We start from the raw sequence: 17193 nt of genomic DNA on the forward strand, positions 1-17193 counted from the left end.
GTGTGGGTGTGTGTGCATGGTTATTTGTCCTGTCTGTCTCTGTGTTGCCCTGCGATGGACTGGCAGCCTGTACAGGGTGAACCTCTTGCCTGTTGACTGCTGACCTGTGATCTCACCAGGGATAAGCATGTATGATAATGGATGTGTATATATGTATTGTGCCATTCTTTTTGATGTTGTCACTTTGTTATTGTTATCTTCATGTCTCCTTGGCTCAATCCATTCCAAATGACATTTCACAGTATGGGGTGTATTTTCTGTTGAGATTAATTAATGACTTGCTGTGCAGCACTAGGAATCCACAATATATGACACATAGGGGTGCTGTACTGGAGAGGGCGCCAAAATGATCGTGGAAAATTTTTTTCTAGTAGGCATTTTCTGTATTCAACTCTTGTTCTTGTATGGGTAAATAATGTAATCAATAAAAGAGGCATGGCACTGATTAGGCTTCTGTCTTCTCCCACATACACACACAGGCACTCAAGTCCGCGTCCTTTGACAATGTGCTGGTGTGGAATATTTTAAATTTGGATTGTGAAATCTTGTATTTTATCCATGACTATATCATATTTATACACCTGCATAATGAAAACCGCTGTAGGAGGAGTATGATGTGTCCATGTACACCTCAGACATTTTCATGTAGACTGTAGTTCTGCATTTTTTGCCTTAAAAAATCAATCTCATTCAAAGGTGTAAGGGTTGGGGTTAGGTTAGGGAGAAGCATTGGTGGAGACGCATTGTGGAGAATAGGAGTCTGGTGTACCCACAGTTATGCAATTGGAAGGCCTTTTTTTGTGCCAAGAATAAAGCCAAAACTTAAATGTGAATGCCATACAGTCTTATTCAATAAATTCGGATTTACGTCCTGATGAGGCTTGCCAGATTAATAGTACCTTTTAAACAAAAATGTCAAAATAAAACCTTTTTAGCAACAATGAAACATAGCTGTACATATTACTCATGTAAATAAACACTGTACATAAGCAACTTCAAAGGAATGAGAAACTGTTTTTTTATGTGCACAAGAGACACAATGATTTCAAGATTGAACCAGAAGTTTTGAAAATGTAAATTTAGTTCTGAGAAATGCACCAAAGCAATTGAGGAAAACTGTCAAATGGAGATTGCACAGGGAGGTAATGTGGTTGGGCTTTAGTTCAAGATTTTCCTTCTTATTTTTGCTTTTTATACATAAATGACTCAACAGTCAGTCTAGCTATGCTGTTGACTCTAAAAACAACTAAAATCAGGAACCAAAACATGGAGGACTTTTCAGATTATGCACTGTTTTTCTGCCCTTTTATGCTTCAGCGGTTTTAAACTTGCCAGGTGTTTAACCCTCAGGGCATACCTGTACTTTTTTAAAAGTTTACAACAGACACACCTTTTAGAAACATCCAGGGATATGACAGTTAGATCAGAGGACAACTGAATCGTGGGAGTGAAACCGGTTTGCCCAACAATCAGTAGTGTGCAGGTTGTGACAGGATGGGGTAAAAGTGATAGCTTTTAAAGAAGAACAGTGGCTTAGCAGCCATTTTTTAGGCTGCTGTGAAAGGATGGTCTAGTGCCTCAACTGTGCTCATGGCTGCACTGTCTTCTCCAGAAGTGAAGCTGATTCTCTTCACGGTGTTGTTTTTGGTGAGTAAATAATCCAGTCATTTAATATTTTTAGTTTGAGAAAGTATGACTTGCTGCAGTTTTAGATTGTCTGTTACAAATCATAAGTTGATTTTTCAGCTGACTAGATTCATGCATCCCACATTTAACTCGATCTGTCAAACATTGGGGATGGTATTTTTCTTTATTGGGGTATTTAAATCTATTTGAATGGTGCAATTTATGAACAACCATTCATTTTGTTGATGTTTTCTTTAATTAAATACAAATATACAAAAATGAAAAGACTTTAGTAAATGGAAAAAGGCAACGTTGTCCTTTGATCTTACCGCTATGATATGTAGGAAGTCTATGTGCAGGATGTGATGCATTCAAGATCTTAAATAGTGGCCATGTTGCACAAAATGGTAGTGAAATGTGAACTTCAGGACAAAATGGTGGATAGGATGTCTATGGTAGTGATCATGCAAATACAGTAAAAAGAAGTCTATTATAGAACAAAGCACATTACATAAAGAGTGTTGTTCTTGATATAAGTTTAAGATAAGGCCTTAAAACTTATCTTAAGTTTTAAGATAAGTTTTATCTTAATTTATCTTAACATATTTTTCAGATGTTGAGGTAATCAAGCAATGTTAGGTGCAAGTTTCCATCTGAATTATTAGAAACAGCTTAAACCACAGGTTGCAGAAAATCATGATCACCTTTTTATCAAACTCCAGTCAGTAGGTCCTTCTGTGTGGAATTTGCATGGCTTTCTAACTCACACCAAACACTTGCATGTTAACAGGTCAGTCTACATGACCCTCATTTGTAATTAAGGACCACTGAGGTTCTTAGCACTGTCCATCTCAGTGATGGACTGGTGATCTGGCCCTGCTGCTCTATTGTTTTTGAAGTAAAAGCTCTAATTTCACATAAAATCAAGCACATTTGTTAAAGACAAGTACTCTTTCAAAACTCAGCAGTTCTTTGGTATTTTCAGCTTAACTCTCTTTTCAGTCTCAAGCTAGTTAAAAACTCCAAGTGGTGTGAACAACCAAATTTGGGTTTTACTGAAAACAGACCAGGACTGTGGTCATAAAATATGAAAACTGGTGGTGCAACACATCCACACACGTAGACTTTGTTGCACTCTACTGGTGTTTAATTCTAAAAAAAAAAAAAAAAATGATGTAAACAGAGAAAAACAAGCTCAAGGTAATAAGTACAAGTCTACACAGCGAAGGCCTTTGTGGTGTAGACTTCTAGATTCTCTCCATTTGTGTGGCTTTATTCAGAACCATTGCTTCCTCTTGCAGTTTAAAAAGTTGCGAACGTAAACTGTCTTAGGAGTGTGTTGGTGAGTCCACGACTGGCTGTCTTTGTCTCACTCAGTGTTCACTCCCTGGTGGACTGATAACCTGTCAATGTTTTTATCCTTCCTGAAGAAAAAGTTGATAAATGTAGCATTGCCCATATTTTGATGCCAGTGCTTTTCTTAAAATAAATAAAAAACATTTGGTAACACTTTATTTGAAGGGGGTGAATAAGACTGTCATGACACTGTCATAAACATGACATAACACCTGTCATGAACATGAATAAACCTTCATGAATATTTATGACTGTTGTCATAAAGTGTCATTCGGTAAATTGTGACACTTTTAATACAAAGTTGACATTATTCAAAATGTCTTTGTTATGACAACTTGACATTAACCAAGAAATCATTACTGTTTAAACTTTACCTTTAATAACATAAAGTTACCTCATTTTTAAAGTGCAATCAGTAATACGTTTATAACAAATTTATATCAGTAATGATTTCTTGGTTAATGTCAAGTTGTCATAACAAAGACATGTTGAATAATGTCAACTTTGTATTAAAAGTGTCATAATTTACTGAATGACACTTTATGACAACAGTCATAAATATTCATGAAGGCTTATTCATGTTCATGACAGGTGTTATGTCATGTTTATGAAAGTGTCATGACAGTCTTATTCACCCCCCTTTAAATAAAGTGTTACCAAACATTCAATAAAAAGAGATGTTATTTTTGTTATAAGTGAATTATTATGTTTCTAACTTTATCTTTGCTTCATTTTTGCTTATAAAGACAAATCCCAAGAGGTCTTGAAGCAAGTGAGCTGGTCTTCAGCAGCAATGAGAAAATAAAAGATAAATTTTCCTTTAACCATGGTCTACGGTATATGTTTTAAGAAGAGTGTGTGTGTGTGACACAATAAAAGCGTGACACTGTGACTCAAGCAGGAGAATCAATGGCAACATTAAAACTGTTTTCAGCTTAGGTTCATGACAATAGTTGTGTTGTTAAAACTCCATAAAAATGCTTAATTCAGTATGTGAAAAAGGTTATAGCTTATAACTTACGGTACCTTTAATGTTAACCCTTGTACATTAAAAGGTCAGAATATCTCACATCTTCATATTGGAGTTCTCCCTGTATGAGTGAAGCCTGTTGGATGGAACTTTACATAACAGCAGTGTATTACAATAATAGTAAAGGAATATTCAATGAGGAGAAAATGTAAAAACAATTATTTTGCTGTTAGTAACAATTAAAATTAACTCTTTTAATGATAAAGGCGATATCATTCTGCTTTCTCTCTGAATGTTATCAAGTTTCAAGTTTAAATCTGAGCCAAACTTTTTCAATTGCAATGATTTTATTCTAATCCCAATAATCTGTTTTCTGGTTTCAGATGATCAGTGCTGATGCAAAAGAGAAGGGGTTAAAAACACTGAAAAGAACAAAAAGAGAATGGATCCTTCCTCCTGCCAAGCTGAAGGAGAACCATAACTACACCCATCTGGAATACATTGCAAAGGTCCTTTTCTATTATTCAACATCATACTACTAACTCATGGTGGTGAGAGAAACCCAAAGGAAATATGTCAGAAAAAGCTTTAGAAATTGAGATTCTTGATGCTTTTAATCATAAAACAAATCCCCCTCCCCCAACCTCCAACCATTTTTTGATAGTCTTGCAGTGGGTGGCAAAAGGTTTCTCTTATTTTCAAAACCCAGTTTTAGCAGTACCTGGAAGAAGCATGCAAGACCTGAATATGTCCTGAACGTTAAGCATTAATGTATGTTTTTTAAGTAGATAGAACAGAATATTTTAATTATAGTGTACTTCAAATCACTGCTGGTGTGCTGGTGCTTGGGAACTCTGATGGCTTTTGGGTAGTAGTTGGTGTTTTGTAATACCAAGTGAAACACAATAAAGATAAGATTGTTCTTTGTTGTATGAATGAACTTAAAAAGAAACAGTCTTACTATTTAAACAATTTATTTTCTGAAAAATATTACAATGTCTTGTATCTTGAACAAATATTCTTGACCTCAATATTGTTGGGTTCTGTGTTTCTGTGTATTTGTTTCTTGGTTTTTTTCTGTGTCCTGTTCCCCTGAGTCTCTGTGATGTCCTGTCTTCCCTGATTGTTCCCAGGTGTTTCTTGTTCCCTGATTGCCCTCCTTGTGTATTTAAACCCACCTGTTGTCTTTGTCTCTTGTCGGGTCCTTGTCGTTCGTCCATGCTACGTCGTCTGCCTGTTCCCAATGCTACCAGTGATCTATGAGTTTGTATCGTGTGTTCGTCATTAAATCATCTTCTAATACAGGGGTGTCAAAGTCAAATGGATGGAGGGCCAAATAAAAAATTTAGCTACAAGCTGAGGGCCGGACTGATCGAATGTTCATTGAAATTTTTTTAAATGACGCATATAGTCTAGTGAACCTAATTGAACCTACTGAAAACCTAACAAATATATTCCAATATGATCAGATAGATAAAGCAATATTTTCTTATGGCTCTGTCAGTAATGTTTAATTTTCAACAGACACAACTGAAATATTTTTAAAATATAATTGGATTGAAATACAATAAAATAAAGTGCAAAAATCTATTAATCCACATATGTCAGAGTCAAGCCATTTAGATGTGTCGCCGGCGACACATCTAAATTTGCAGTACCGTAATTCCGCCACACGTAGCGCTAAGTGGAAAAATTCCAACGGTTTCTGAAAGGGGAGACGTTGCACTTTCCAGCAAGTATCGGGTTAATACGGTAACTTCGCAGCTGCAGCTGCAGAGAGTGTAATTAATCCGGGGGGCACTCGTTTAATAGACGGTATATTTCGGCAATAACTTGGTGGATATTGAAAGTTCCGGTTGTTATGGATACATGGGTAAGTACATAATCTCACAGAACATTTAAAGAACTACTTACAGTTCAAATAAGGAAGATATTTTTTTTCAGACGGGGTGCCGGCTTGCTGCGGTCTGCGGGCCGGTTCTAATAATAAATCAAGATCATCCCAGGGGCCGTAAAAAACCTTCTCGCGGGCCGGATGTGGCCCGCGGGCCTTGACTCTGACATATGTGTTCTAATATGTCAACCGGGGCTCATCGGTGTTTCTCTCACCACTCAACCTCGCAAATCATGACAAATATAACATATATAATGCCCTTTGAGAGCTAAAGATATAAAGGGCATTATAAAATCTGCACCGGGATTAAAAAGACATGAAGTCCTCTCAGTCTGAAAATGTGTGCTCTTGACTTCCGACAGTAAAATTCCCCCATACACTGAATACCACTGACTGAGATCCTTATATGTTGTCTGTTTTGTTTTCAGATTCGCTCTGACAGAGATAAAGAGAGGAAGGTGGAATACTCCCTGACAGGAGCAGGAGCTGACAAACCCCCTTTCAATCTGTTTGTGGTGGACCACAACACAGGATTTATACGAGTAACTGATATTCTGGACAGGGAAAAATGTCCTTCATACAATGTAGGTAATTTTTGTCTATGAGGTCTTTGAAGCACCACATTAGTCCAACTGAAACACTGGAAACATATCCAGTTTTTTCACTATTGATACAACTAAGAATAGGAATGATGATAATAATGGTTACTATTAGAATTCCAGGTCAGAGAGAGGCATGTGCCTAATAGAACAGAATAAAATAGAAACAGTCTTTGTCAGGTGTAACAGCAGCATCAGACAAAAGTGTATTATTTTATTAAGAACAATAACAATAATACAAATAATACTATTCTGCACAAGATATAACATACAAAAAAATCATGTGCGGTTATTAGAATAGAAATAACTTACAAGAGATTTGAAACTGAATAGGATGACTTTTTAAAAAATACACATGTGCAGGTGTGTTGAATTTTAAAACTTGCAAATAATAGAATAATATAAAATAATATAAAAAAGATAAAAATAAAAAATACATTAAATTACAGAGATTTTGTGGCTTATTGACAAGGTGGTGTCAATAGTAATAATTTATCTGATGGACTGAACACCTTAATTTACACAAGCAATGTTGAGAAAATGTTTAAAGGCCCCGTATCATGTAAATGACTTTTATGAGCTTTATAATGTTGTTCTCTAATCAAAGCCATACCTGGAGTGTTGTCTTGATTTTTTCATGCATGTTTAACAAATCCTTTAATCTCCCTTGGCAACCATTCAGCTGTGCAAAATGCCTGAGTGACCTAGCATAGTGAACTGTTATTGCTTTGACCTAATTATCATCCACTTAAACAAGAACTTTAATATTTAAATCTCAAGATCCAAACATCTGTCACCAAATTACATTTGATGAAAATCAGTTGAATTGGCATTTAATTTGCCAGTTTAGGGTTAAAATCTCCCTAACCAAGAAAGAAAGAAAAAGATTTGGATTTTAACAGCACATTTATTTTTCAATAAAAGTACATTTTAACATAGTTTACCACAACATTCACAAAAACACTGAACTGAAAGCCAGTTTTCCATCATCCACAGAGCACACAACATTATTAAAGCACAACAAACATAAAAAATCAGCTAAGTTATTCATCATTGAAAAAAATGTAAATTCTGCTTTTACTCTGGTTTTTACCATCAGAATAAACATCTTGTCAACTTTTTCCCCCAGAACACCATTTAATTTATTTCTTCTAATATAAATTGAAAATTTTGCCTGTCCTATAAGAAAATGTAGCAAATTCCACTTACTAGCTTCCTTTTTTGTATAGAGTGCACCTAATATAAAAGTTACTTCAGATCAATAAACACCACATTTTTAAAAACATCTTCCAACAAAAAAAAACAATGGTAAAAGTCGTTTACATTCAAGAAATATGTGAAAAGTAGTTTCTGTTTCTTCACAAAAAGGACATAATTCATTTGTATCTTTTATAAATTTAGACACAAAACTGTTAATGCTCACAGCACCGTGCAAAATCCTCCTCTGTAAGTCACCTGCCCTCTTACTCAAAGGGGGTTTATAAAAAAGCCTCCATATAGGTTTTTGATTTTCTCCAACTTTAAACCTGTCTCTCAAACAGTATCAGTTCTACCACTTAACTGTTTCTTATTCAACCCTTGAACAACCAATTTATACAAGAATTTTCCATTCAACATACAGAAATTAATATTTCTTTGAGTGATCAAAAGAGGACCCGTCATTTCTGAGAAATCGATATTTAGTCCCATTTCAGGAAATGGATCTGTAGAATCAGGGATTTCTTCTCCATTAAAAAAGTCCGCCAGCAACTGTTTTTCATTCAAAGTCAATTTTTCCAGCCAGAAGTCTAAAATAGTCCTCATGACTCGAATTGATTTAAATCCAAGCAAAGAAGTTGTTGTCTCTGTGTTTTGAAGTCCTGGTCCCTCCACAATGTCTTAATTTTAGAACTTTCTTCTCAAGCAGTTTTCTTGACAATCCAACTCCATCTTCTACCGTCAAACATGCCTCGAAAATTAAAGGTTCTTCTAGAAGCCAAAACAAAGACACAGTTGGTTCTAAACAAACTTTTATAAAACATTGGCATTTCATACAAACAAAACAGTTTACAATTTAACAAAAACAAAGAAACATCTAAACCAAAACCTCCCACTCTTTTCAAAACAATATTTGTTACTGGTTTCCAAAAAACATCCTGCTCCGTCCCTATAAGATATTTCTGAATAAAGATTAACCTGAACGCAGCAGTTCTGTTCTCTAGATGAACCAATCCTTGTCCACCTTCCTCTTTAGGTAAGAAAAGCACAGCTTGGGATACCCAATGTTTGTCATCCCAAAAAAACATAATTATACATGACTGAATTCTGTTAAGTAATCCAGCAGGTGGTTCTAAACATGCTAACTTGTGCCACAATAAAGGAGCAATTAAATTATTAATAATGAGCATTCTCCCTCTCTAAGACATCTGTGGTAACAGCCATTTCTAACCTACTCTCCACTTTCTCCATCACTCCCCCCAGTTCTTTTTTTCTGTATCTTTGTCTCCCAAATATACACCCAGATATTTCATATCCCCTCTTTTCCATTTTAAACCACCTGGAAGATGAGGAAGCCCATTAGGCCAACTTCCTATTGCTACAGCTTCTCTCTTAGCCCAATTGACACGAGCAGCTGAAAATTTACAAAATAAATCAACGATTCTACCTAAATTAATCACTTCTTCCTGATTTTTAACAATAATAATGACATCATCAGCATAAGCTGATAAAATAAAAGACATATTACAACCTGATAAAACCAGTCTCTGAATATGTGACCTAATTTTCTTTAACAGTGGTTCCATTCCAGACAACCTTGTCGAACACCTCTTGTAACTTAAAAAGGTTGACACAAACAGCCATTAATTTTCAGTACACTCTCAATGTTTTTACATAGAACCATAATCTTGGCAATAAATTCAGAGCCGAGACCAAACTTTTCCAATACCTTCCATAGGTAACGGTGCTCAACTCTGTCAAAAGCCTTTTCCTGGTCCAAAGAAACCAAACCGGCATTATAACCCAATGATCTGGAGACATCCAAAATATCTCTAATAAAGGAAATGTTATCAACCATTGACCTGCCAGGGATGCAGTAAGTTTGTGTCTGGTGAACAACCTGATCCATCACCTTTTTCAGTCTATTTGCCAGCACCTTTGACAACAGTTTATAGTCTGTACATAACAGAGAAACAGGTCGCCAGTTTTTAATCTCTTGGAGATCACCTTTCTTTGGTAGCAATGTGAGAACTGCTCTCCTGCAGCTTTGAGGAAGAAATTCTTCAGCAAAACTCTCTTCAAAAACCTCCAAAAGGTCAACACAGAGGTCAGACCATAAAGCTCTGTAGAATTCACTGGGAAGTCCATCAATACCAGGTCCTTTCCCTCCTTCCATACTTTGCAGTGCAGCATGAATCTCCTCCAGAGTCATAGGCTCCCCCAACACCTTGGCAAAATCCAGAGAAACTCTTGGAAGATCCTTGCAAAAATCATTGAAGCTGTCTTCATCCTCGATGTATTCCGAGCTGTAAAGATCTGCATAGAAATCAGCTGCTCTCCGCCTGATGTCACCATCTGCAGTCAAAAGAACATCCGCAGTAGATTTCAAACCATGCATCAACTTGTTTTGTCCCTGCTTTTTTTCCAACAAGATGAAAAACTTTGTCGGAGCATCCGTAAAAGCAATTTTCTGAAATCTGCATCGAACCAGCACTCCCTGTGTCCTCGAGCCCAACAACTCAGCCAAAGCAGGTTTTTTGACTTGAGGTTCTCAAAACAACCTCGATCTCCTCTGGATTGTGCAGAAACCTGTAACTCCACTATTTCAACCTCCAGATCTCTAATAGACTTGGTTAAATCAGATGAAACATTAACAGTGTATTGTTGACATAATTCTTTAATTTCAATTTTCCACGATCCCATCACTGCCCTAAAGATATAAAATCCTCTTTTTTAGTTCTGTGCACCCTCCAGAACAAAATAAATGCCTCCTTAAAATTAGTGTCTAATAACAAAGCAGTGCTGAAATGCCAATAAGCAGACGTATGTTTGATATTGGCAATAAAAGCACTACAAGAAACCAAAGCAGTCTGAAAAACTAACAGGATGAATATTACACTTTTGAAAAATTCCAAGATTTTGTCTAAAACTATATATTCTATCCAAACTGGAGGCAGAAAAAGAAATATCTGTGTTTCTAGCCCATGTATATTGTATTTTTTGATACATACATGTATATTTGCATTTCTCTCCAAACATCAACCAAAGAAAAAATATCAAATGTTTTAAAAGGTTGTTGAAACAGGATGAGGTTCAAAATGATTCCTATCCAACTGATCATTTTCTGTACAGTTAAAATCTCCGCCCAAAAATAGAAAATAATCCGTGTCACACTTACATAAAACATCTTTAAGTTTATGTAAAAAGAAGAACCCTCTCTCGTTATATTTGGAACATATACATTTATAAAAACAATATTAAAACACTCGTATTTTGCTTTCACTACCATTAATCTGCCCTTGATCACTTCCTCAAACTCGTAAGACATCAGTAGAAAATGTTCTGAAAACAAAATTGGAACTCCCCCACTGGCCTGATTTAAATGACTCAAAATAATTTCTCCTCTCCATTCTCTCCTCCAATCTCTCATTTAAACAATCGCTTTGTGTTTCTTGCACCATCAACACATTTATATGTTTAAAATTAATTAAATCAAACACACTAATTCTCTTCTTCACATCCCTGGCTCCATTCAGATTTAACTAGAAACTCCGAAGAGGCTCATTACCAAAGATGGAAGAAGAAACAGTAAAAGAAAATACAGACATTCATCAAACTTCAGAACCATCGTCATTGTTGAAATCTTGCTTAAGTTTTCTGATCAACTTTTTTAACCAGTAAACTTCTTTGTCGTTATATCCACCTTTTCTTTGATTGTTCAACTGAGATCTCACAAGCACGAAAAAAAGCTTCTGTCAGGAAAAAAATTCTCTATTATTACATTTTTCATGTTCTTTGTAACTTTCAAAAAATGTTTAACACTTTGCACACAATAACCTTTCCTGTGTCGACTTTGAACAAGAGGTTTGGAAGAAGAACTGACCAAACTATCTTCAGTCCAACCTTCCTCCTCCTCCTCATCCATATTACTTTCTGACTCTAGAACTTTTCCTTAACATTCCATTTCTGTAACTCTTTCTTCTTTTTCAAACTGAGAACCAATAATGCCTTCAGAAATTTTCTTTTTTGAGGAAAATTCAAACCCGTCTTCCTCCAGTATTTGACTACTTCCCACATCCTCTATTTCCTCAGTATTTATTTTTCTGTGGAGAGACTTTAGTAAACTCTGACTCTGTCCTTCCACACTGGTATCTTCCTGCCTTTCCTGTGAATCATTTACCGTTTGACTTTTCAACATTTGCTCTTCATCTTCCAGCACACATTTCATGTGAACACATTTACTGTGAACATTTTTCTCAGATGTTTGCTCTTCTGGTTTTTTTGTCACTGCGCTCCCTGAATCTGAAGCCTGAACTTGAGTCGGCAATATTTCACTTTCCTTATCTCGAGCTTGTGCCAAATTATCAGTAGAGAGATTTTTTCCAGGACACGAAAGCACCAAGTGACCGACTTCCCCGCAACCAAAACACACCAAAGTGCTCAACTTTACATAAATAGCATAATCAAACTCGTCCAGTCGCACATTAAGAACTAAGTTCAGATCCTCATTCTTTTTATTCAAAATCATAAGAACCTGTCTTCTGTGTGAAACAAGGTGCTTTAACTGCGGTGATTTGCAACCCGACGGCATTTTCCTAATCGCGGAAACAATTTTTCCATGCCACGACAACTTTCTCACCAACAATTCATCGCTGATGAACGGAGGTATATTTGCAATCATGACTTTTTTAGCAGGAGTACTCAAAGGGGAAACAGACAAAACATCATTCACAACAATGCCTTTTTCAATCACTTTGTTTGCCTTCTCCACACTGTCGACAAAAATGACCATAGCGCTTTTCATCCGAGCAGCAGATTTAATGCTACAACCTACAACTTCTCCCACCGCCAAACTACATTCCTCCACTGTCAAAGTGGGACTATTGGGTTTGATCTTCAAACCATGTTGTCTTGTAAGTTTGGTCAAATCCATTTCTGGCATTTTGCGCCAAAAGGCAAAATGCCGGTGTTACGGCCAAAAAAGTAACCAATTACACTTAATCTAACTTAACAACCGCAATAATACCAAGAAAAAAGCCCAATAGACATAGAAAAACCAAGTTAGAAATTCTCAATCTCTCAGTCCACTCACCACACGCTCCTCCACCAACCCCCAGCATGCAGTGCAAAAGAAAGAAGATCCTGAAATCATACATTTAACAACAGAAAACACTAATTCTGAAGTTCTGTTTTGCAGGGCCAGAAGCACAAGGTCTAATTCTGTCCTGTCTTCTGGTTCCTGCAGCTAACAGGCATTGCAAAATTCAAGGATGGAGATTCAGCTGAGGAAAATATTCCCCTGACTGTTACTGTACTGGATGAAAATGATAATCCTCCTTATTTTGTTCTCCACAAAGGCAATGTCACAGAGAAAAGCAAAAAAGGTAATTATTTCCTCTAATGTCAGTTCTTCTCCTTACTCTGCAGATGGACAACTGACCTAGTTATCCATCTCCAGATGTACAACTAGGTCATATAAAACCATCCATCCATTTTCTGTACACCTTTGTCCCTAGTGGGGTCAGGATGGGTGCTGATGCCTATCTGCAGCGAAACGTTTCGAGCGAGAGGCGGGGTACACCCCAGTCTGTCGCAGGGCGTTCATATATATAAAATTCCCTTCTCACCCTCCGCATGCTCTCTCTCTCTCTCTCTCTCTCAGGCCTGGGAGCTTGAGGATTCTGTCCAGTATCTTGGCTGTGCCTAGAACTGCATATTTCTAGACTGAGATGTCTGATGTTGTTCCTGGGATCTGTTTTAGCCACTGCTCCAGTTCCAGGTCTTTTCCAGTTCCTCTCTGAGGCCCTGGTATTTCTCCAGTTTCTCATGCTCCTTTTTCCTGATGTTGTGGTCACTTGGTATTGCTACATCCACCACAACGGCTTTCCTCTGTTCTTTATCCACCACCACAATGTCCGGTTGGTTCTCCATTACCATCTTGTCTGTCTGGATCTGGAAGTCCCACAGGATCTTAGCTCGGTCATTCTCCACCACCTTTGGGGGTGTTCCCCACTTTGACCTCGGGGCTTCCAGTCCATATTCTGCACAGATGTTCCTGTACACTATGCCCGCCACTTGGTTATGTCGTTCCATGTACGCTTTCCCTGCCAGCATCTTGCACCCTGCTGTTATGTGCTGGACTGTCTCAGAGGCCTCCTTGCACAACCTACACCTTGGGTCTTGTCTGGTGTGGTAGATCTGAGCCTCTATTGCTCTGGTGTTTAGGGCCTGTTCCTGGGCGGCCAGGATATATATATATATATATATATATATATATATATATATATATATATATAAAGGGCTACTCATGTCAGCCAAAAAACAGAGTAGAAAATAAATCAGCTCTACCAAAGCAATAAAATAAATCTTTTATACTTAAAGAATGCTGAATAACAAAATTAAATTAAACTCTTGTAAAATAAGTGTTATTTGTTATATTGGAAGCTTGCTTGTATAACTCATAGTTTAGGTAGAAACCAACTCCCTAGGACCAATATGTTTGCTTTACTACAAAATACATATTTCAGTGTGCTCTCTGATTGGTCCCAGTTATTAACTTTTGAATACTCTTTGCTGGTCATCTACAGTATCTGCTAACTTTCTCCTGCATGGTTTATCTTTGCTTCCCTGCTCCTGTCTTACCTTCACCCAAAATTGCTCATTTTACATCATGTAATCTGTTGTGCATTTGTGACTCTGCAGGAACATTTGTTATGCAAATCGAAGGTAAGGATGATGATCAGGCTGATACAATAAATTCAAAGATCGTCTACACCATTATCAGTCAAGAACCAGCTGGCAAAGGTCACATGTTCTCTATAGACAAAGAGACAGGAAAATTATTTGTTAAAGAGTCCACTCTGGACAGAGAGGTAACACTTACTTTTCACTTTGTAAAACACAGTTGTACCCTTGCTTCAGTTTTATGTTTTAAAACAACATAATTTGAAAACATCTATAACTGTATAACATGTAAATGTGTAAAGCAACATTTATACTGACTACAAGTTATGATCAGTCTTTGTGATCTACATCATAAACCTTTTAGAAATATTTTGGTCAATAAACGTTACTTTATTATGACAAATAATAAGAAAATGTTTATGGTCTGTAAATGCTTCAAATAAAAACTATATAAACTTTCATATATTTAATGTTCTGTTTTTTTCTGACAGACACATGACTCCTACAAGCTTATTGTTAAAGGAACTGATATGGGAGGTGCACCATCAGGGAAAACAGGGACAGGAACTGTGGAAATCAAAGTCACGGATATCAATGACAACATCCCCACTCTAGAAAAATCAGAGGTAACAAATATTTTTGAAACTAAGCCAGACCAAATCAAATAAATTGTTGATTTTGTGGAACAAGAAACAACTCTTGTTTATGTTTTAGTATGAAGTATAACCTATTTCATATACCCCCAACTTCTGCCAATGAAAATATAAAAAAAAAGTGTGATAAACAATCACAACAGTATTTAGTTCTAATCAACAGCCTGATATCGTGCCTCTGGTGAGATGAATTAACCATGTCAGGCTAATTAACCAGCTAATGTGAACCCATCCTCCTCTAAATGTTAGTTTACTATGGAAACGTACTGAAGTCACATTATAGTGTGATAATTACCAATATGATAATATATTATATAAACGTGACAATTATTTTGTATAAACAAGATGATTCTGTAGATCCAGAAGGTGGCAGTAGTATGCTTGTAGTGCAGGAAGACGGTGATTGCCTTCCTGCAATAACCAAGAATGAAGTTTTCCTTCATTGTTGGTCTAAAACATGAGGACATACTGATGCTACAAGGCATTGTGGATGAAACCATTAATAGTATCTGCACTCTGAGTAGGATCCTAAACAGAATTAGTCTGCACAGAAGGAAACGTCAGGCCGATCCTCTAGCTGTGGCAGCATTCCTAACTACCTGTCTGGAACAAAGCTGAAGTTGGCTTCCGATTGCAGCTTCCGATTTAGGAAATGACTAAATGTTGATTCCACCTAATTTTCACTACCTTGGGTGTCTTTAATCTGTTCTACTTTAAAAACTAATATACGTAGACACTTAAAACCTGGACGTTTATACCTAAATCAAAACATTAACAGGTAATCCATGTGATCAGTATCGGTGATCGGCCTTCATCACTGTGATCAATTTGAAGATTTACAAAACAGCATTCACATGAAATCAGATTTGAGATTGGAGCCACTTTAAGATGGCAGCTCTCCATTAATATTGGGCTCACTCTGACTAGCAGTTAGCATTAGCCTCCATGGAAACTAATCAGATGAAAACTTTAAGAGCGTTACCCATTACAGGCAAGATGGTATTTGTTCACAACTTTCCCATGATCATGAGCAGAACACCTGATCAGAGTTCATAGTTCTAGCTTTTAAAGAAATGTATCTATTGGTATCTAGTACCGCTGGCATCTTATGTTTCATATTTATATTAATCTTTTTTTATTATGTTTTGTAAATGATTTTAATGGTTTGTTATTACATTGGGATTTGTTGCGCATCATTTGGTCAATCCTGTTTGTTTTAAATGTGTTTTATAAATAAAGTAGTTTTAATTTGTTGTCACAATAATAGATTCAACCAAAATTGTTCATAACAAAGTTCTGGTTGTTTGGCAGTACGCCGGCTCTGTGGATGAAAATGTTGCTGATGTAATTGTGATGAGAATCAAAGCTTTGGACAAAGACCTTCCACACACAAACAACTGGCTGACTGTATTTACCATTGCCCAAGGAACCCATTGACGTGGGTTAGAGCTTCTGCTCACTCATTCACCTGTTAAGTGGTAAAAGGCACAGGGAACAAGTTAAATATATGAATATGTTGGTAATTTTTTTCCATAACTCATTAAATGCTAGTGAAAATGAGGCAAACAGTAGTGTATAGCTAAGCTAATTATGCTAAATGGTTGATAATCTCACACAGATTACCCACCTCTTTTGGAGAAAAACTGGGTTATAAATTAACACTAGTACTTTTTCTATCTTTCCCTCTCTACTTTGTTTTTGAAAACCTGATTTTATAACTTTTCTTAGCAACGTGGTAACTGCCACAGTCGCTGCTGCATTCAGCTGCAGCTTCTACTGACAGTCGCTCCATACATCACTGTTAAGGGCTCCAAGCAGGAACGAACCATTTAACACAGATAGGGGGTTCAGGGCAAAAACGGATGTGTGTTTTTTGGTCTGGGAGGGGCAACATTAGATTTTTACTGCTAAAAACAATCTTTGAAAATACAATATGATTAATTTGGTATTTGACAGAACCCCAAATTTTTTATTTTATGTCTATGAACAAAATCTAAATATTTAAATTGTGGAGGGCCCCCTGCTGGTCAGGGCCCCTAGAATCGTCATCACTTTTCACCCCTTTACCGCGCCCCTGTGTGCCTCTATAGGTCTTACGTGCCACAGCTAAGGTCAGGGTTCATGATACAATAAGTGAGAGACATGAATGACAAGTTTGTATTTACTCTTCATCTTGTCTGATATAAAGTTCTGTTTGAACCTCTTTAAACATTT

At 36.7% G+C, this 17193-nt stretch overlaps 1 protein-coding gene across 1 annotated transcript; it reads left to right on the forward strand.

Moving 5' to 3' along the window:
* Nucleotides 1–1450: 1450 nt before the first annotated feature.
* LOC106909340 (desmoglein-2-like protein) lies at nt 1451–16416 on the forward strand. Its single transcript, XM_088005300.1, has 7 exons — nt 1451–1647; nt 4336–4461; nt 6275–6430; nt 12888–13026; nt 14345–14514; nt 14818–14952; nt 16291–16416. The coding sequence occupies exons 1-7, from the start codon at nt 1591–1593 to the stop codon at nt 16414–16416; spliced, it is 909 nt and encodes a 302-aa protein (XP_087861426.1). The 5' UTR covers nt 1451–1590.
* The last annotated feature ends 777 nt before the right edge of the window (nt 16417–17193 follow it).

This window comes from Poecilia mexicana, unplaced genomic scaffold (genome assembly GCF_051168715.1).
Source record: "Poecilia mexicana isolate PSO_F unplaced genomic scaffold, ASM5116871v1 scaffold_4, whole genome shotgun sequence".
Classification (NCBI taxonomy): Eukaryota; Metazoa; Chordata; class Actinopteri; order Cyprinodontiformes; family Poeciliidae; genus Poecilia; species Poecilia mexicana.